The 18931-nt window shown below is 59.8% G+C and overlaps 2 protein-coding genes across 8 annotated transcripts in view; both read right to left on the reverse strand.

Moving 5' to 3' along the window:
* The window catches only part of KDM6B (lysine demethylase 6B), a 60523-nt gene extending 59585 nt beyond the window's left edge, over positions 1 to 938 (reverse strand). For all 7 annotated transcript variants that reach the window (XM_088142307.1, XM_088142303.1, XM_088142305.1 and 4 more), the window contains exon 1: positions 631 to 938. The gene's annotated coding sequence lies outside the window, so the exon portion shown is untranslated. The remainder of the gene's footprint in view (positions 1 to 630) is intronic.
* Positions 939 to 1587: 649 nt separating this feature from the next.
* DNAH2 (dynein axonemal heavy chain 2) overlaps positions 1588 to 18931 on the reverse strand; it is a 74611-nt gene continuing 57267 nt past the window's right edge. The window contains exons 52-87 of the mRNA XM_088142315.1: positions 18162 to 18247; positions 17681 to 17811; positions 16902 to 17045; positions 16538 to 16705; positions 16267 to 16427; positions 15553 to 15692; positions 14916 to 15063; positions 14695 to 14834; positions 14283 to 14493; positions 14075 to 14191; positions 13758 to 13899; positions 13363 to 13532; positions 13158 to 13274; positions 12764 to 12928; positions 12430 to 12555; positions 11899 to 12047; positions 11699 to 11765; positions 11131 to 11281; positions 10871 to 11019; positions 10618 to 10751; positions 10167 to 10311; positions 9785 to 9984; positions 9221 to 9347; positions 8338 to 8524; positions 7917 to 8065; positions 7489 to 7672; positions 7186 to 7376; positions 6403 to 6594; positions 5882 to 6066; positions 4966 to 5194; positions 4250 to 4401; positions 2789 to 2903; positions 2332 to 2508; positions 2165 to 2239; positions 1932 to 2082; positions 1588 to 1815 (exon numbers count right to left, since the gene is read on the reverse strand). Coding sequence (XP_087998441.1) covers positions 1661 to 1815; positions 1932 to 2082; positions 2165 to 2239; positions 2332 to 2508; positions 2789 to 2903; positions 4250 to 4401; positions 4966 to 5194; positions 5882 to 6066; positions 6403 to 6594; positions 7186 to 7376; positions 7489 to 7672; positions 7917 to 8065; positions 8338 to 8524; positions 9221 to 9347; positions 9785 to 9984; positions 10167 to 10311; positions 10618 to 10751; positions 10871 to 11019; positions 11131 to 11281; positions 11699 to 11765; positions 11899 to 12047; positions 12430 to 12555; positions 12764 to 12928; positions 13158 to 13274; positions 13363 to 13532; positions 13758 to 13899; positions 14075 to 14191; positions 14283 to 14493; positions 14695 to 14834; positions 14916 to 15063; positions 15553 to 15692; positions 16267 to 16427; positions 16538 to 16705; positions 16902 to 17045; positions 17681 to 17811; positions 18162 to 18247 — 5430 coding nt within the window. The 3' untranslated portion in view covers positions 1588 to 1660. The remainder of the gene's footprint in view (positions 1816 to 1931; positions 2083 to 2164; positions 2240 to 2331; positions 2509 to 2788; positions 2904 to 4249; positions 4402 to 4965; positions 5195 to 5881; positions 6067 to 6402; positions 6595 to 7185; positions 7377 to 7488; positions 7673 to 7916; positions 8066 to 8337; positions 8525 to 9220; positions 9348 to 9784; positions 9985 to 10166; positions 10312 to 10617; positions 10752 to 10870; positions 11020 to 11130; positions 11282 to 11698; positions 11766 to 11898; positions 12048 to 12429; positions 12556 to 12763; positions 12929 to 13157; positions 13275 to 13362; positions 13533 to 13757; positions 13900 to 14074; positions 14192 to 14282; positions 14494 to 14694; positions 14835 to 14915; positions 15064 to 15552; positions 15693 to 16266; positions 16428 to 16537; positions 16706 to 16901; positions 17046 to 17680; positions 17812 to 18161; positions 18248 to 18931) is intronic.

Genomic DNA, 18931 nt, shown 5'->3' on the forward strand with positions numbered 1-18931 from the left:
CACCCACCCCACATTACCACGCACTTCCTCTCCAGGGACTGCAGGAATCTTGGCCTTCGGCCCAGCCCACTTCACACGCAGCCCCCTTCCCCAGCTGGAGCCTGGCATGGGCGGGGGACTCAGCCTCAACCCAGCCTCCCCGCAAAAGCAGGGGGACCGGAGCCAGGACGCTGCGGCCGGGCCTCCCTAGAGGCTATCCAGTCTCTCCCCGAACCACCACTAAAGGCAGGGCGGAAAGGAGGGCGCCGAGTGGAGGGGCAAGAGGGACGCAGGCGGCGAGGAAGACCCCCGCCCGAGGCGCAGCCACGCCGCTGCTCGCGTCGCTAGCCGTTCACCCCCGCGGGCTACGGAAGCAGCAGCGGGGCGACGCCCCCTTCCAGACCACAAGTCGAGACCTCCGCTTGGGACCGAGACGCGCCCCAGCCCCACCGCGGCGAAAGAACGAGGGGGCGGCGGCCTGGAAGGGGGCTGCGAAGGCGCGCTGGAGCCCCGTCGGGGGGACCGGCCGACCCGGCCCGAGCGCGGGCGCGTCCGGCGAAGTTGCGCGCCTTCGCACGGCACCGGCGGGGGAGCCCCGCGCGCAGGGAGCCCCTTCCCGGACCATCCGCTGCGCCCGCCCGGCTCGCTTACCTGCGACGGCGGGGGCAGCCGAAGCCCCCTGCCCTGCCCTGCCCTGCCCTCGCGCGGCCGAGCGGCGCGCCCGCCTGCCTCTCCCGGGACCCCGCCGCGGCGCACCAGCATCCTCGCCGGCGGGAGCTGCGCGGCGGGCAGGGGTCCCGGCGGGCCGGGGCGGGAGGGGCGCGGAGCCGGGGCGCTCCCCCCCTGCGCGTGCAGCGGCGGCGGCGGCGGCTCCGCGCCTGGAAAAGTACTGCCCGTTGCGCAGTTGCATTTCCCGACGCTGCCGGGCTCCGCGCTCCCCCTCCCCGCTCGTGTCACTCGGGCTCCCTGGGCAGGAGCCGGGAGCCCCTCCTCCGCCCGCCCAGCGGCCAGGCGCCCGCCGCCGCCCCGCCCCACTCGCCCCGCCCGGCCCGCGCCGGCCGAGGAGGGACCCCGCGGAGGGGCCGCGCCAGCCCGGGGGAGGGGCACCCCGCGGTCATGTAGACCGGCCCGGCTGTGACCAGGCTGCCGCCGCCCGGGCTCTGCTGTTCTTCCCAGGACCCCGCACTCAGCCCGCAGCCTCTCCTTCCCGGAGGCACGCGGCCCCGCGGCGCCCGGATCTGACCTGAGCCGGCCCCCCGGCTCCCCCAGCTTCTTGGGCCCACGGCTGGCCCCCGCTCCTGCTGGACAGGGCCCGCCCCCCGGCCCGCCGGGTCTGGTGCCCGGCTTGCTGCCTCTCTGGCCAGCAGGCAAGCGGCTCAGCGCAGGGCTGTGTCACCCGAAAGGTATTTCCTTTCCTCCCTCCGCTCCCAATCTGCGGGCCGGGGGAGGCTGCTCAAACACCCCCCACCTGCGAGGTTCCCCGCCTCGCCTCGCCTGTAAGCGGAGGGGGCGCTGGGCGCTGGGCGCTGAGCCTGGTTGGAACGGAGGGGGCTAAATCTGCGGAGAGGCCAAGCAGCCACGGGATCCAAACGCAGCCAGAAACGGTCATCCAAACAGCTTTATTACACTTTCGGGGGGGGGGCAGAGGGGGGAGGCTTGAGGCCCCCCCGGCCAGGGCTTCTCACGTGTCCAGGCTCATCAGCAAGGCGGTCCCGCGCTTGATCCAGTGGTCGGGGGTCATGGCTCCGGAGCGCAGGTCCACACCGATGACGAAGGAGGGTCGCCCAGAGGTGCCCGCCCGGTTGGGGTAGTAGTAGCAAGGGCAGGAGTAGATCCCTGCGGCGGGGGGAGAGGAGAGCCCGACAGCTCAGGGGCTGGGCAGCCCAGCGGCGGGAGACCCTCCCTGCGCAGCCCTGCCAGCCCCCCGCCTGCCCGCCCACCCAGGTCCCCACCTTTGCCGCTCTTCTTCTTGCTCTCGGCGGGCTTGAAGTGAATGGTGGGGATGGGGCAGACCAGCTGCATGGGCTCCGCTTCCACCAGGCAGGAGTTCTTCTTGTCCCAGCCGGCGCCCTCCAAGAAGAGGCCCCGCACCCACACGCCCTCCTGCCGGGAAGAACAGGGCACGAAGCTGAAGGCGGGCCGGGGAGGCCACCTTCTGCCGGGGGGTGGCGAGGGGGCCACTTACCTTGGGGGGGTACACTAGGTTGTTGTCATCCACGGTGGAGACGATGAACTCCCAGGAAAGGGTGTCCACGGAGATCTGCGAAAAGAGGCAGGATGCACCACCCAGGCCCCCCGGCCGGCCTCCCTCCCCACGGGCTGCCCCGCACTGCCCCCTGCGTCCCCTCGTACATTGTTCTGGCGTGCCGCTGCCTGCAACACGGCCGTCAGGAAGCCGGTGGGGAAGGTGAACCCCGACAGCCAGAAGAGCACGGGTGGGTGAGCCGTCTTCGCCCAGCGGCCAAACTGCTCCACGCGCTGGCCCAGGTCCCGGGTCCAGGCGGCCAGGGGTTTCTGGGAGGGGTAGGCCTGCAAGGGGGGGTGGGCGAGAGCTGAGAAGGTGCCAATCCCCACGCCAGCTGCAGGTGCCGGGCGGGGGATCCCACTTTGGAAGCAGCAGGCCGGGGCTACCTCCTTCCTGGCACGGGGCCTTCCCCTCTGCAGGGGCTCTGGAGCGACCAGGGCCTCTCTGCCTGCAGAGCAGGAGGTGGTAGGGCAGAGGGGACCCCCCAGGAACATTGCCAAGGCATTTCTCCCCTTGCCCCACAAGACGAAACAAGCATGGAGGAGGAAAGAGAAGGCCCCTTACCCTTTCCCACATGGGGGGCACGCGGGCATCAAAGATGCAGTTGAAGATCTCCTCCAGGTCCGTTGACATGACCACCAGGCCCTGAATGCCTTTCTCCAGCTCCACCAGCGATGAGCTGCAAGGGGCGGCAGGCGTCAGAGCGGGGGGGGGGACACTCTAGGCCAGGGGGGACCAAGCATGCTGAGGGCCATGGTCCCCAAAGAAGAAACAGGATGGGGCAGGGGCGCCCACAGGGTGGGGTCAAAAAAGTCAAGATGGCGACCGCAGCATTGCATCTGAAGCTCTGCCATTCTTTTATCTCCATCAAAATTGCGCTGCCTTTTCTCTGTCTCGCTTAGTCTTAAGCTTCGCGCTGGGGGCATTCTCTGCAACAGTCTCTCTCCGCATGTTATACAGCATCTCTCCTCCTCGTCTTTGCAGCAATCTGTGTCTAGTATGCATTTCCCCATCCTCAGCCTTTTCATTTCATCATCCACACACATACTCAACAAGATACACTAAACAGACTAAGCATCCCTATTTTAACTTTTCTCCAACGATACCGTGGGCCTTTCCATTTTTCAACATTCTCACGGCATTTATTATTTCCTTTTCATCTGTTTTTCTTGAGCACCAATGCGTACAGCATTCATTTCAGTTCCACTGACGTACCACCGCTCTTTCCATACACATCTCTAAAATACTCCTTTCAGCATTGCCTTACTTCGGTTTCACTGCACCGCTTTTCTGATTCTGTTCACTCTGCTGGAGACTCCTCTTCGCCCACTCCAAAACCAGCATTTATTTCCAACAAGATTGCTCTGCATTTTCTCTGCCTCATTGAATCTTGCTCTTTTTGACGAAATTCTTTGCAGCGACCTTTTTCCCTCTCTGCACGTTATACGACCTTCCCTTCTCTGCATTTTTTGTCATCCACAGCCACTTTCAATTCATCGTTCCAAGCATTCTTTTTCATTAAATTTGATTATGTTTAAATTAAAATTTCATTTTAAAATTAGTTGTTATTATTCCTTGCGTGTTGAATCATTTCCTCCTTATATCATACTAAAAGTTGCGTTGGCCACCTTGGAAAGATTCTGAGGTCCGGTTGAGCATTTCCGTATCGGGGCCAGTTTAGAGACACACACGTCCCTAAGCCTCTGGAGAGCAGATGCGGACAGGGATTGTTCTAAGCGTTAAGAGCCCTGCGACAGTTCTCCAGGAGTAATCCAACCCCCAAGCAGGCCTTCCTGGCCTCTGTTTCACAGCTGAAAGAGGCCGTTCTCACTTCAGGACACCTGCAGCCCAAGCTCCAGTTCTCTTTGGAGGAACTACCACAGTGAGTTTGGGAAAAGCTCTGATGTTCTGACCCAGCGATGCTCCGTGGTGGGTTTGCTAACCGGAGACCCAGAACCTCGCCGCCCCACACAAGAGGGAGGGACTGGAATGTGTCTGGGCTGGAATTCCTGGGTGCCCCCTCACCTGATGATCTGCAGCAAGGAGTTGTAGCGCTGGATCTCTTGCAACAAGACCACATTGAGAGGGGAGGGATCGGTGGACAGCACCTTGCAGGTGCCCTCGTAGTCGATCTCCTCTGGAATCTTGCTGCGCACGTCGGATGAGAGCTCCAGCACCTATGGGGGGGGGCACAAGAGCACAAGGTGAAGAGAGACCTTCTGCAGGAAGGCGTCTTGTCCACTCCTAGCTCTCCACCAAGGAGAGTTCAGCAGAGGAGCCAGCAACTTGAAGGTGTTGGGCTCTCTTCAGCTGGATGGACTGGAGTCAAGTGGGACGACCATCTGTCGGCTCTCAGCTTTGGATGCCTGCACTAAGCAGGGGTTGGCTCCATGATCTCAAGGAGAATAACAGGGAATTCTGACATCTGCAGCAATAGGCTTTGGCTTCATGCAAACAGGAGGGCCGTGCCACGAGAACACGCATTGCTGATAGCACCTTTCAGCTCCCGGGGCTGCCGTGATCTCAGAAGCGCATCTGAGTGTGTGCGAGATCAGCTGTCCCTACGCGCAGAGCGAGAAGTGGGGGGGGGGCGGCTCTCTGGCGGAAGGAATTTCCCTTGCTAGGAATGAGCCCCAGGATTGCCCTGAGGATCAGAACAAAGAAGGTCGACCTTGAAAGTCTGCTGTTGGCCCAGGTCAGCTCAGGTGGCGCCAAGCGGGACTTCAGGAAGAGGCTGGTACCTTGTCCTCGCGGCTCTGCCCAGCCACCCCAGTGGGCGTGGTCTGGGGCTGGAGGGAGAGCAGGGTTTCGAAGAGTGTCCTGGCCTCCGTGATCTGCGAAGCCACGTCAGCGTTGGGGTGCTGGCCAAAGGCCTCTGGAGGATCCATGCCCGGCAGCAGGCTGATGTATTCCCTGTACGAGTTCAGGTTGCCATCCTTGGGAATGTAGTAGGTGTCTAGCACGGTCAGCCTGCAGAGAGAGCAGAGGGGACTTAGAGCTCACCAGACGGGCATGATATTCAGCAGACCCCAAGCAGGAAAGGAGCTGGGCTTCTGGCAGGCGACCGGTCCGGCCAATCGAGCGTTCGTTGCCCAAAAAAAAAAAAAAAAAGCAAGTTTGCTTCATTGTTAGAAATAGAGAAAGGCATTTTTATGATAAAAAGTCCATTATGATCTGGCCGCTGGTGCAGGAAACAGCAGCCTTCTCTGCAATAAAGCCCAAGGCAAATGGGCTACAGTTCTGCAACGTCACGCAAAAGAGCATCAAAGCGCGCCTCATGTAACCCTCATGAGGGCTGTCCACTGAGGAGGGCCCGGCAAGCTGCCGAGGCAGCGTTCCTCAACCTCGGCCACTTTAAGATGAGGGGACTTCGACTCCCAGAATTCCCCAGCCAGCATGTGCTGGCTGGGGAATTCTGGGAGTCGAAGTCCACACCCCTTCAGGTTGTGGAGGTGGAGAAACTCTGAGCTACGGGACAGCCAGAATGTCCTCCTAGATCAAGCTTAGGCTGAGAAGGAGTTTCCATCAGTGCCGGGGAGGCCCTAGGTGGGCCTCCTCTTCCAGATAAAGGCTCTCCCTGCTTGTCCGCCCCCCCGCCCCCAATAGGCCCGCCGACACAGAAGGCGATCTTTCCCCAGCTCCGTCCCCAGTACCAACTTGTAGAAGGGGGCAGCCACACTCTGTTCGCAGAAGTAGTCGTTGATGTACGTGGTCAGGAGGCGCCGGTCCCAGTCGTCCGTCACGTGGCCTCCGTAGTTGACCCCAGCGATCAGGTACTTGAGGGCGTCCCAGGGGGTGTCCTCGTACTCATCCAGGTAGAGGCTAAGGAGATTCTCCGACACCTGGAGGAGAGGAGGGGGCTGAGCAATGAGGGTGGAGCCAGAGGTGGAGGCTCTGGGCCAGAGGTGTCAAACTCTGGGCTCCTCCTCTTCCACATGCAGCTTACAGGCTATGCCAAGATGGCTCCTGAGCTGAGCAACCAGAATCCATCTCTCTGCCACCAGCCCCATATCTCCATCTCACGGCAGATGCAAAGATGGCCCAGCAGGAGTGTGCAACAGCTCCCGGAGCCCCCGGGCCCCCAAGCCCAAGGAGGGAGGGCACCGAGACCTCTCTCCCAGCTTTCGGCGGCCATCCTGCCCCGCCTGCCGCCGCTGCCTCCCTCCCGGGGTCTCCACCTCAAAATCCGAGTCGTTGAAGCCATAGATGATGTTCCAGCCCAGCTGCAGAAACTTCTTGCGCTCCAGCAGGATGCTGTGGAAGAAGCAGAGGGCAAAGAGCAGCTTCTTGTACTTGCTCGGCTTTGTGCAGCGGTTGAACTGGGGGTCCGTGATGAGGTGGTACAAGCGCTTCATGTTGGCCTTCAAGCCCTGTGGGAGACAAACCCTGCTGGAGATCCAAGGCCCGACTTTTTAGGCCAGTGTTTCTCAACCTTGACTGCTTTAAGACGTGTGGACTTCAACTCCCAGAATTCCCCAGCCAGCCGTGCTGGCTGGGGAATTCTGGGAGTTGAAGTCCACTAGTCTTAAAGGGGCCACGGTTGAGAAACGCTGTTCTAGGTTGTCCAAGCATGACCTCCTTGGATGGACAACCGGCGGCCGTTCTTCTGGACAAAGAGCCGTTTGGCTTGGCTCCCCAGCCCTCTTCCCCAGTGCTGGAGAAAGAGCAGCCGGCCCTCTGGGCTTATCACTGCTTCAGGGCCCCGGCAAACCTCCCATCGACTCTTTCTCAGGCTGCATGTTTGTGCAGAGGGGGAGACCCTCGCCCTCTGCTTCACAGAAAACTGCCCCCCCTTGACCTTTCCCACCAAGAAGGAAGAGGGTGGGAAACTGGCCGTTCAGACTGAGGGAAGGCAGAACCGCAAGGCGTTACTTGCAGAGGTGGGCAAAGTCGGGACTCCTTTGGGAGAGACTCAGCCCCTTCCCAAATGCCTTGGCAGCTGCCAGGCTCCCCATCCTTACTGTGGGAGGCTCCGTTGTCATCTTGATGCCAGCCTGCAGGATAGAGATGGGGAAGTCGGGATGGGGGCTGGAGCTGAGCCACAGGCGGAAGGAGGGGTGTGGTTCTTCGACCTGCAGCTGCTCCACCAGCTTGTCCAGCTGAGGCATCCAGGAAAGAGACAGGTGGCAGTTGGCCAGGAAGACCCAGTTACCTGCGGAGGTGAAGCCCCGAGAAGACTCACCAGGGAAGCCCCGGGGGAGAACGGGGCGATGAAGATGGGGGCATCCCTCCAGGTGAGGGAGGTGCAAGGGCTTGGCACTCACCCTGGTGGACCCCGTCTTTAATCATGCGTGTGGCGATGGGCGCCTGACCCTGACCCAAGGAGAGGGCATGGAAACGCTGAGCCATGCCGGATTGCTCGGCCAGCTGAAGCAGGGAGGAGGTGGGGTCGACGCCTGGAGACAGCACAAAGATCAGGGGGGTCTTCGTGGTGGAGTCGTCCACCACCTGCAAGCGGAAAGGAGGAGAGGAAAAGGCGGGGGTGGGTGGGAAATGCAGCTGCCCCCCTGCCCACCCAGCGGGCCCTGGCAGAAGCAAGAGGGGCACGGGCTGCGGACGGCCCCTCTGCCATGGGGGTGAATGCTGGGGGCCAACTCTCCCACCGAGTCCAGTTGAGAAGGGGGCACCCGCCGCAAGAAGGGCGCTGGGGGAGCCGCCTGGCCCCCTGGCATGCCAGGTATCGCTCGCTCACCGACTTCATGTGGAGCACCGGGGGCTCGATAAATTGGGAGCCCAGGTTGGAGACGATGAATGCCGTAACGCAGAAGGCCACCCGGTCCGGGCGCAGAGACCGGACGACGAGCATGCGCTGCATCTGGTTGCAGGAGTTTTCCCACTCGCCTGGAGGGGGACAAGGGGTGGGAGAGGCGGTCGGCCTGGCTGGGGCTGGAGGAGAGCCGGGGGCCCCACCAGCCCGGGGGGGCGGCTTTGACTGGCCACAGGAGGGACTCCAGATCCCGGATCCTCTCACGGACCGCAGAGCCCTTCCCCACTTGGGCTGAACGGAGCAGAGGCTGAACCGGTCCCGCTTCTCTGCCCAAAGTGGGTGCGTGTCGCAGGAGGGGAAAGGAAGCTGGGAGTGGGCTCTGGAAGAGCTCAGCCTGGTGCCGAACCTGGCAGCATGGCCTTCTCCGGCTTGGAGCTGGTGTACCAAAGGTTCCAGTCCCTGGGATACTGTTCAAAGGAGTTCATGATGCCATGGAAGTTGGTGAGCTTGTCCAACTCGGTGATGTTGTCCCAGTAGATATCGGACAGCCAGCTGGTGCAAGGGTTGTCCATCTGCCCTTCCCGGTCCAGCACCTGCCGCAGGGACAAGCAGGGGAATGATGCCTTTGGGGCAGGGGCTTCTCCTCTGGGTGAAGTGAAACTGAGAAACTGCCCAAAGCCTCAAACAGCAGTGCCAGAGCCGGGGGCCCTGCCTCTCCCCCGGGGGGAAAGGCTTCCTCCAGGAAGAGGTGGTCTTCCCAGGAGACCCAGTGGCTAAGCGAGGAGCACCTGGGCAAACTCTGAGGCGGCCCAGAGGGTTCCTGAACATGGCCTGGCCACGTGAATGCAGGAAGGGGGAAGGGGGCTGGGCCAACCTCCAAGCCCTCTTCGGATTGCATTCAGGCACTGGGAGCATCTCCCAGTTCTTGCATCCCAAGATGGCCCCCTTCTGACCCACCCTCCCCTGGGCAAAAAGTGCCTGAGCTCCGAGGCGGGAGGCCCGGAGCCAGCACCCGATCGGCCCCGTAGGGATCAAGCCCCTTTCACTGAGCAGCAAATAAAAGCAGGCTCCTGCGGCCCAAGGCGTAAGGGGGAAGGCTGGAATCGGAAGAGGCACCTGGGGGCTCCCTGGCCGAGCCGAATCCACAAAACAAGCAGGAGGAAAACCTCAGCCACTGAAGGAGATCAGGTAGCCCCCCCACAAAAAAACCAGAAGCCACTCCCGGCCCTTCCTCGGGATGTATCGTCCCGCAAGCCCAGGACTGCACCCAGCCCTCCTCCAGCACTGACCACTCCCCCGCGCAGGAAGAAGTTGTACTCGTCCATCTTGAGGGTGCCAGACACTTCCAGGATTTTGGCGCACATCTGGAAGCTGAAGAGCAGCTTGTGTCGCTCAAAGAGACCCCGGCAGGTGTACCTGAGCAAAGCGGGGGGGGGGGAAGAAGAAACCTTGGAGAGGCTCCCTACCAGACTCTCAGGCCTCGCTGCACGAAGACCGAGCTCCCAGGGTTTGTGGGAGCAGAAGTCAGCTCATCTTCCCCTAATCTCAAGGAAAGGGAAGCAGGGAACCGGGCCCCTGAACCTGACTCTGGCCCCACCGAGAGGACTCCGTGGCAAGGAGAAAGGGCAGGAAAAGAGTCCGTCTCCGGGCGCATCAGCAGAAGGGGGTGACTCGCTGCGGAACTGCTTAGCCGCAAACTTTAACCTGTACAGGGAGGAGGGGCCAGGCCACGTGCCACCCTTCCCACCCTTTTCACCAGGAACAGTGGAAGGGTGGCTGGCGCCTTCTGATTTGTAGTGCTAGGAGCCCTTCCTCTGCCCGTGGCCAGGGGGCTGGCGGAAGGGGGAGCGAACCTGTAGACGGCGTAGGTATGGTATTCATTGAGATGGCGGATTCGCTCGTCCAGCTTGTTGCTCCGATGGCTCTTGTTAATGCTGAGGTTGAAGAGGTCGATGTAGGCATCCAGGGAGAACTGGTACATGGGGTCGATTCGCCCCATGTCGTTGAGGACGAAGAAGAGGATGGAGGCCCTCTGAGCACACGGCCGATAGGCCTACAGGAGCACCGCAGTGGGCCAGTGAGCGAACAACCAGAGGATGGCCGCAGGGAGCCCCCCCATGCCCCACGCCGGAAGGCTGGAGCAGCAGCCTTGGGGGCTGTCATGCCTTCCCCCTCTATGGCTCCTTTCGGCCAAAGAGGATCCTGTGGAGGCAGGCCAGCAACATGGGTACTCGCCTCCCGAGCCGTGTCAATTTTGATCTCAGTCATCTCGCTGGTTTCCAGCTGCTCGGTGACTTCTGTGGCCGTGAGCTTGGAGGTCTGCAAGGTGTTCACGAGCTGCACGTCGTCCAGGAGGGAGCCCGTGGCTTCGTTCAGCAACCTGAGGGCAGGAGGCTGGGGGCTGAGCAACGCACAGACCTCGCGCTCCCCTCTGCCAGGACAGCCCCAGCAGCTCCGTCAGGAGGTGGGGTGAAGCAGCGGCCCGCCCTGGGCTGACCCCGACGCACCCAAAGCTCAAAGGCTACCTCTTTTCTTTTCTTAAATCTTCTTTCAAATCCGTCTTCAGTTTTGCTGCAGTTTTAGATCTTTGGAGGCGCTGCTCATGCAACCCCGTAAGCCGTTACGCAGGAAGCGCTCTAGAAGTTATGAATCCCTCCCCCAAGGAAGGGTCAGGCCTGCCCCCCACCTGAGGATCTCATCCTCCAGCTCCTTCAGCTTCCTCTTGCCCGCTGCAATGTTGAGCACCAGCGAGTCCTTCTGCTCCTCCAGCTCGGGCCTCTCCCTCCGGACCACAATGCCCAGCAGCTGGGCCTCCAGGCCCTGAAAGGAACAGGGCACCCAGTCAGTATTTCACCCAACTCCCCCACTCCCACCCCAGAGCCAGAAAAGCAGGAAGGTCCCACAGCGCCAGCCAGGAGGCGTCTGGGCAAGGGGCCTACCTGCTCCTTGACCGCAAAGTTGACAATGGTGGTCTGCGAGGAGGTCTCTGGTGTGTAGTGCGGGTTGGAGAGCTTGGTGGTGAGGTAGAAGCGGAACTCGGGGTGATATTCCACCTCCTTGTCCCCCAGCCTGATCAGCAAGCGCCCACCTGCCACACACAGGACAAGTCAGGGGCTACTTGGGGGAGCACCTCGGTCAAGGCCCAACCCTCTCCCAAGGGACTCCACGGCCTTGCTCCAAGCAGCAGCCTGGCGCTCACCCACTTTGGTGACAGACTTATTCAGGATGGGGGCCAGTGTGGGGTCCAGCTCCTCCTGCACGTTTTGCAGCAGCACCGGAGAGCCAAACTGGATAGCTGTCTCCAGGATGCGCAGGTAGTCGGGCATCTGCAAGTCAATAATCTTCAAGCCCTACTCCAAGAGCAAAAGAAACGTTCCACATCAGGATCTGGCAGCGGAGAGGCCCTCAAAGCCCTTGGCTGTCTGGCCACCATTGCTCACTGCCCCCCACAGTGTCAGTGAGGGAACAGGAGGTTCCCGTGACTCATGCAGGACATCCAACTGGTGGGGACCTGAATGAAGAGCCACTGGCACAGCCTTTTCTCCGAGGGAGGGAGGGAGGGAGGGAGGGAGGAGAATGGGAAGGAAGGAAGGAAGGAAGGAAGGAAGGAAGGAAGGAAGGAAGGAAGGAAGGAAGGAAGGAAGGAAGGAAGGAAGGAAGGAAGGAAGGAAGGAAGGAAGGAAGGAAGGAAGGAAGGAAGGAAGGAAGGAAGGAAGGAGGTGGCTCCAGGAGGAACCTTTGATTGGGTGCCAAATGTGGCTCCTTACTTTCTTGGCTTCCATGTTCTTGATCCACTTGGTGGCCTGGCATTGAGGGTCGATCATCAGAGGCCACCTAAGGAGACCCAAAAGGCAGAGGGCAGTGTTGGAACCTCTCTGATTCCTCAGGGAACCCTCTAAGAGCTCCTGCAGGACTCCTTGGCCCCCTCAACGCCTCAAGAGGCAGGATCAGAGGGACTGGGCCTCACCGGTTGCCTCGTGTCACGATAATTCCATTTTCCGTTGAGAAGTCATCGGACGGCAGTCCCTGGATGTTCCAGTTGCGCACAATGGTTGGATTAGAAAGGAAGCTGTCACATGTGAAGAGGGGGGAGCAGGGCACGTGGAGCTCCCGAATCTGCAGGGGCAAAGCTGTGAGGAACTGAAGAAGCCCAGCCCACTCTTCCCCAGCACCAGAACACGGCGGGGCCTGGCCATCTTGGAATCACAGGCAAGGGCTTCCCTGGCCACCTGGAACCCTCCCGGATCAATCCCTGCAAGGCACATCATGCAAAGGAGGCCATTCCTGTCCTTCCTCACAAAGGCAGGGAGAGTGGGACAAAGGGCTGGGTCTCAAAACCCCACCTGGCCCTGGTTAAGGAGGAGGGCAGGGCAGGCATGACCAGCAAGGCTCAAACGCCTGAGGAGCTTATCCTGGGAAGGAGAGGACAAGCTAGGGAATGCCAACTCTGGATCCGGCTGCCAACCAGGAGAAGAGAGGGAGGTCCCCGAGGGCTCACCTGCTTCATCCAGATGTGGGAAACCATCTCATCCCGGTAATTGGATAGGAAGGGCCCCATATAGGACACAAAGGCTGATGCAAGCAGGCAGTCACCCACCAGGTAGCCCAGGTCTTCCTCAAGGCCCTGCAGGAAAGCAGTCTCAGAAGAACAGCTCCTCTCCCTCTTCCACCCCCTCTGCCCCTCTCCTGCCCCAAAGCCCAGAGACCTCATCCTGGCTGGATCCTGGAAGGGAGGCCCCGGACTCAACAGGGGGTGCTGAATACCCAGCAGGGCCCACCGACCCCTTTCAAGCAGGGGGGCGTTCCCAAGAGAGCAGTACGTCAGGGCCTACCTTGACCGTTTCCTCCCACCGGATTTTCTCTCCAGCCAGGCCCGAGACCAGCTTGTCAGCCCGGTCCAGTTTGATTTCCATCTCCTCCGACTTCTTGCGCAGCTCCTCCTTCTGAGCCAGCTTCTCCTCGTACTCCTTTTTCAGCATCTCCAGCTTCTCTGCAACCTAGAGGGAGGATGGGAGGGGGAGGCAGTGGAAGATTTTCCAGAACAAGATTACCCACAGCCTCCATCTCCAGGAGCAGGTTCCCTGGAGAATGACTGGCCTGGGTCTAAACAGGTGGAGCCCTGCCCTGCCCTGCCCTGCCCTTCTGGATGAAAGGGGCTCCAGGGATTCCCACAACTCCATAGCCAATCCGCCCTCCTGGACCGTCTTCTGTTAAAACAGAACTGACCTCTCGGAGCCGCTCCTGAGCTTCAGCTTGGGCCGCCTGCTTCTCGGCCAGCTGGGCCAAGGCGGCATTCATACGGGCACGCTTGGGCTCCACCACCCGATAAATGCGTCCATACATCTGGGGAGCAGCAGGAGAGGGGAGAACTTAGCAAGCCATGTGCCAGGACCAGGTGGAACCATCTAACGGTCAACACCCTGGATCTCACCTCCATGGCTCGCACCCACATGCACAGAGACTTTGCGGCCACCGAGACCCGCCCGATGATGTCTGGCTGGAAGTCTGGCTGGGAGCAGTAAGCACTGATCTTCTTGAGGACCTTGTCTGAGATGTTGTCCTTGTCAAAGTACACCAGCTGCTTGATGAAGTTGGGCTCCCCTGGAGAGGCCAGGTGGGATCAGAGAAGCCCAGACTGGAAACTATCCGGCTCAGGGAGGTTTGCCTCACCCAGCCCCTCCTCCCCAGGAGAAATCACTCTGAACAGTGCTCAGATCCCAGTGAGGGCGCTTTGAGAGATGGGGGTTCTCTTCAAGGAAAACAAGGTGCCTAATGGGCAGCTAACGCCTAGTTGGTCCTCAGAGTGGGCTCCTCACCACCCCTTACCTAGCTGCTTCTTGGCTTCCGCCCAGGTGGGCTCATTGCCACGTAGGATCATGACAGCCTGCATGACAGTCTCCACCAGCGTGGGTGGCCGGCCGTAGGACTTGATCTCTGTCAAGTCCTTCTTGTTGAGGGATTCCAAGGCCTGGGGAGGCAGAGAGCATAGGGACCACCTTGTAGGTTAAGCATACCACAGAACCCAGTTCCAGCTTCCCTTCAAACCTTCAGTGGGCAAATAAATAGTGCCAAGCTGGTTAGAGGCCCTGTATGGTGGCCCAAGCAGACGGAGGTGCCCTCTGGTGGGTCTTCTGGCTGGGTACCTTCATGGCCTCCTCCAAGGCAGGCAACGCTTCTTCCAAGTCCTTCTGGGCATTGTCAGCCAAAGCTTTGCACTTGATCTCCTCAGCAGCGATCTTCTCGCTGTTCGCCGTCACCGTCTACGGAGAGACGAAGAGGAGGCGGTTTGGACAGAGATTGATGCCCATCACTGGCTCAGCTGGAAAAGAGGTGGCAGCCTTGGACACTCACCTTCTGTTGCTCATCAGCTTCCCGTTTCTGCTGGACAATAATGACCAGGTACTCCTCACACTGCTTCTGGAACTCGGCCACCTTCCTCCTGGCCTCCTCCAGCTCCACAGTCATCACCTCCACCTTCTGTCGGGTCTCATCAATTTTGAAGAGCCCGTTGCGAAGCTTGTTGGCTTGGTCAGAAAGCTCCTTCCGCTTCTCTGCCAGAAGCCTGCAAAGTGGGCGGCAGGAGAAGACTCACACTGCGGTGATAAATGTCCAAGGACTGGGTCACTCGCAGGGGCCAGACCCAGCCCTTGGACCATCCAGACTTACCCATCCCCAAAACAGGGTGCTTCTCCGGGGTGGGGGGAGTTTTCTACCATCCCACCTGTCTGCTTCCCTGGCGAGAGCCAAAAGACCCCCCCCTTACTTCTTGTAGCCAGACACCAACTCCAGGTAGTTGGTGGGCGTGACGTAGTTATGGCGCCGGAGCTCCAGCAGCATCTTCTGGGAGTATCTGGCCACCGACCAGTGCATGGTGACAAAGATTTTAGCGACTCGCTTTTGCATCTAGGCGGAAGGGGGAGCGGAAAGCGTCAGTCCCCGGTGGTTTTTTCAGAATCCCCTCTTGGACGGGCCACAGGCTCTCACCGTGTCCAGGCTTCCCTTTTCCACGGCTCCCAGATCCACACCCTCCAGGTACTTCTCCGCCACCTCCAGCAATGCTTCCTTGGGCCACTCCGAGAACCAGTCGATGGTGGTGCAGTTCACCAAAGCGGGGTACTGGCGAATCCGGTTCCTGAGGCAAAGCAGAATGCCGGGAGGAGCCCTTAAGTGTCCCACCAGCACGCCTTCTGTGGCCCCAGGGCCACCCGTGGGTGGGTGGGTCTAAGCATCAGCCAATGCTTTCTACAGTTGGGAGGGGGGGCTCCAAAGACAAATGAGGTTCTCTAAGCCTTGTGAGGGCTAATGGTGTCCAATTCACTGAAACACTTCCACCTCCCCTCCGTTAAGGGTCCAGTCCCTGCCATTTGGGGGCAAGGCTCCATGGTTCGCTGCTGTGTGTGAACGCGGCTGCTGCCCTCCACCGGGAGCCCTCTTTGGAGCCAGAGGCTCTTGAGTCTTTTTCCCATGCCTCGGCCAGGGGTCTCTCCCGGCCCCCGGCCTCTAGACCCAGCCCAGCTTTCGCCTGCGTGCCAGCCCTGCAGCTCCTCGGCCACCGGAGGTCGCTGTTGTTCCAAGCAGAAGCTCTGCCTGCCTTGTCTAGACAGCCTCCCTGAAACCTCACCTGAACGGATCCCCCACGGGGCTTAGGCACAGCACCACGTGCAGGTTGTTCCGGACCCTCTCGATCAGGTAGGCAAAGAGGCTGTCCTGGCTCTCCTGGATGCCCTCCGCCCGAGCCGCGTCAATGATGTGGCTTTGGATCTGGGGAGAAGGAGGACCGAGACTGAAGGCTGGGGGAGGAACAGGGAGCCGACAGCCAAGAGTCGCGAGACGCTGCGAGGCATGACCTGCTTTGGAAGAGCTCAGCAGGCCACAGCAGAAGCTCCAGGGTGCCGAAGGCTCTCTTGCGGGTAGAACTTGGGAAGCCCTGTTGCTGCCAATGTGTGATCACAGCAGAGGTCCCGCGGCCCCAGCCTGAAGGGGAAGAAGCCCCAGCCGAGCGGAACAGCACCTGCTGGAGGCTCTTGGAAGACCCAGGCCCACAGGGGCCCTTCAGCAAGGGAACAGCCTCTTTCCTTGCCCAGCTGGAATGTGGCCTCCACATCCAAAGCGTTGCTCCTGAGCAGGTCTTGGTCCCGCCTCTCCATTTTCAGGCATCAAGCGCTGGGAGACAGGCCAGTGTCAGGGGCTTGGGGTAACCCCTTCATTGTTGTTGGAGGAGGAGGTCTACCCAGGCCTACCCAGCCATTCAGAGCATCCACCAAGCCGAAAAAAGACAACGATGGCTTGGGGACGTGGCTGTGGCCGCTTCTGCTTCTTGTCCCTTGCCACACACCTCCTCAAACTCATCTGACTTGTAGAGGTTGGGCACTTCCCCGGAGCTGAGAATGTTGTTGATGTCCTCCAGGAAGCATTCGTCTGCTATCTGAGTGTCCACAAAGAGGAAAGTGGTGGGCTTCAGGTCTACCCCGGTCTGGCGGTACAGCTTCTTGATGTCTGTGGGAAGAGGATACCTCCTAAGGGCCGTGGATCAGCAAGGCAGCGGAGCCGCGTGGGGTGAAAGCAGCCCCGTTCTTGGCACAAAACAAGGCCAGGAACGCACTCACCTTCTCGAAACTCTTGTTTACGGTACTGCCTGGAAACCTCAATCTGGAACGTGTAGTATTCACAGATGGAGGAGGCCAAGCGTGCAAGGCTCTGGCGCCCACTTCCTCCAATGCCCACCAACAGCATGTTCCCTCGGGGCTGGCTGATCACCCGGACGATACGGGTTACTGCAGGAAAGGAGAGGGTCGCAGCGGTGGACAGGCCGAGAGGAGCCATCTTGGACCAGAAATGAGCTCCAGATCACATGCCAGATGGAGCCCAGAAGAAATCCATGCTCCCCTCCCCCAAGACCATCCACCTTTGGAGTGATGCTTGCAATGGGGAAATTAAGATCCAGGCATGTGCCTGGAAGCTGCCACTCACTGTGCTCAATTGCATCTCGGAAAAGCACCAGTCTCATCGGCACCACCCCTGGCATCCGGTTGTAGTCACCCAGTGCCCGCTCCATCTCTGCCTTCAGGACGGCCATGTCCATCATGTCCTCGTACACGTTGCGCATGAAGTCCCCTGAAGAAGAAAACTGCACTGTTCTGTGGGGAGAAGGCACGGTTCTGCCCCAAGGACCCCCTAGACCCGCTTTCCAGCTTCCTGGTGCTCAAAGCATTAACTCTCTTTTATTTACCCCTCCAGGATGCGATGTGAAAGCCCAAAGAACTGAGAGCCTTTGATAATGCCCAGGGGACACCAGGTGGATGATCACAAGGATTATTGCCTTAATTTATTATTATTTTGTTCCCCTTTCAATCCTGCCTCTGTTAGTTACCCACCCAAGGTTACCACGCACAGGTCGCTTCACCTAAGGTAGCAAAAGGATTAATCAATTCAAGACACTTTGATGAACTGAACAAATGTCACTGGTCAATCAGGCCAGCCTTATGAAATTTAAAAACGACGAGAGCTTATGAAAACTGCATAAAGGGTGCCATCTTAGAAGCAGCTGCTCTCCTGGGTTTCGGCTTCAGCCCCGGTGCCGCTGGATGGAAAGGCCCCCGGCCAACCCAACCCCCCTTCTGAGGCCAGCCTTGCCACCACCCAAGGGAATTCGGGGCGCCTGCCTTAGCCACATACGCAAGGCCAGGCCAGCTTCGCTTCAAAATGATTCCCCTTCCACACTTGGGTGCCCGAGAAGAGTTGGCACCTACCAAAGATGGGCGGACGCTTGTTGGGGCAAAGGTGGTGAAAGGTCAGGTCAAAGAAGGTGCCCAGCTTCTCACTCAGGAGGGCCACAAAGGTCTCCATGTCTGCGCTGTCCACCAGGCGGTCGGAGAAGACCCTGGGGAGAAGGAAGCCACGAGCTCCAGGACCGTTGGCCCCAGAGGAAGCCCAAGGGGGCTTGCCCCTTCTTCCTGCAGGTGGCTGACGGCCCCCACTAAACCGCTCCAGCAAGACCCCTAGCCACAGCCCTGGCTGGCGCCCCCTTCTGACAGCTGCAGTGAGGCACCCCGAGCAGCCCCTTGCAAGGCTATCTCCAGCCCAGGAGGGGCTCTCTGGCGCCTCCCATCGGGAAGGGGAGGATGGGGTGGAGGGTTTTGGTGCACGCCCCTCCCAAGCTGCCTTTTTTCCCCATTGAGAAAAGGACCCCCCACCCCGGCCCGGAAAGAGGAGGAAGACAAGAGGTTCTACCTGAAGCATTCGTGAATCCACAGGCGAGTCAGGCTGGCTTTGGTGTCGTGGAAATCCTTGTGGGCCCTCAGCATGCCCTGGAAGACCTAAGCGAGGAAGGGACCCAACAGGCCCCCTTTCAGCTCCAGCAGCAGCCCCGCCAGCTCCTGCTAGTCGCAGGGGGGCACTGCCCGCATCTGCCCTCCCACCAGGCTTGGGCGCTGCTGCTGAACCTGGCGGGACTTGATGAGAAAGGCCATAAGGACACTCTGCGGCGCGCCCAGGCCATGCCCCTTCCAAGCCTCGGCCAACGGCCAACGGGAAAGCCTCTCCGGGCCAGCCTCGCGCTCTATTTTTCTTCTCTATTTAAATTTATTAACAATTAACAAGGAACAATACAGGGGAGGATTCACTGAAGCAAAATACATGTAATTGGATTGGATTATTTAATTGGATTATCTAAGAACCTGGAACTGGGTAGGTGCTGTACATAATTAATCACTTTTAAACCAGGTGAAGGAAACATCATCTTCTGAGTTATCCTTTTTCGTCCTCTTTTCGACTAAATTGGTTTTCTGGCATAATTGCCACCCTGTGCAAACCTTCAGATCCTTTCTTGCTTTCCAGAATCTTGCCACCCCCCGCCTGGCTTCCATCGAACCAACTCCTGACGGTTCAAGGGGGCCGCTGGAGGGATCCAGAGGCCAAGTGAGGCCAAAGGTCCAATACGATGGCCTGGCTTGGGACCTGCCCTGTTTGAATGAGTCGGATCATTCAGTAATAACCGAGTA

This window comes from Python bivittatus, unplaced genomic scaffold, assembly GCF_059951505.1.
Source record: "Python bivittatus isolate LINGU-HERP-01145 unplaced genomic scaffold, Pbiv_v1 ctg000370_np1212, whole genome shotgun sequence".
NCBI classification, from domain to species: domain Eukaryota; kingdom Metazoa; phylum Chordata; class Lepidosauria; order Squamata; family Pythonidae; genus Python; species Python bivittatus.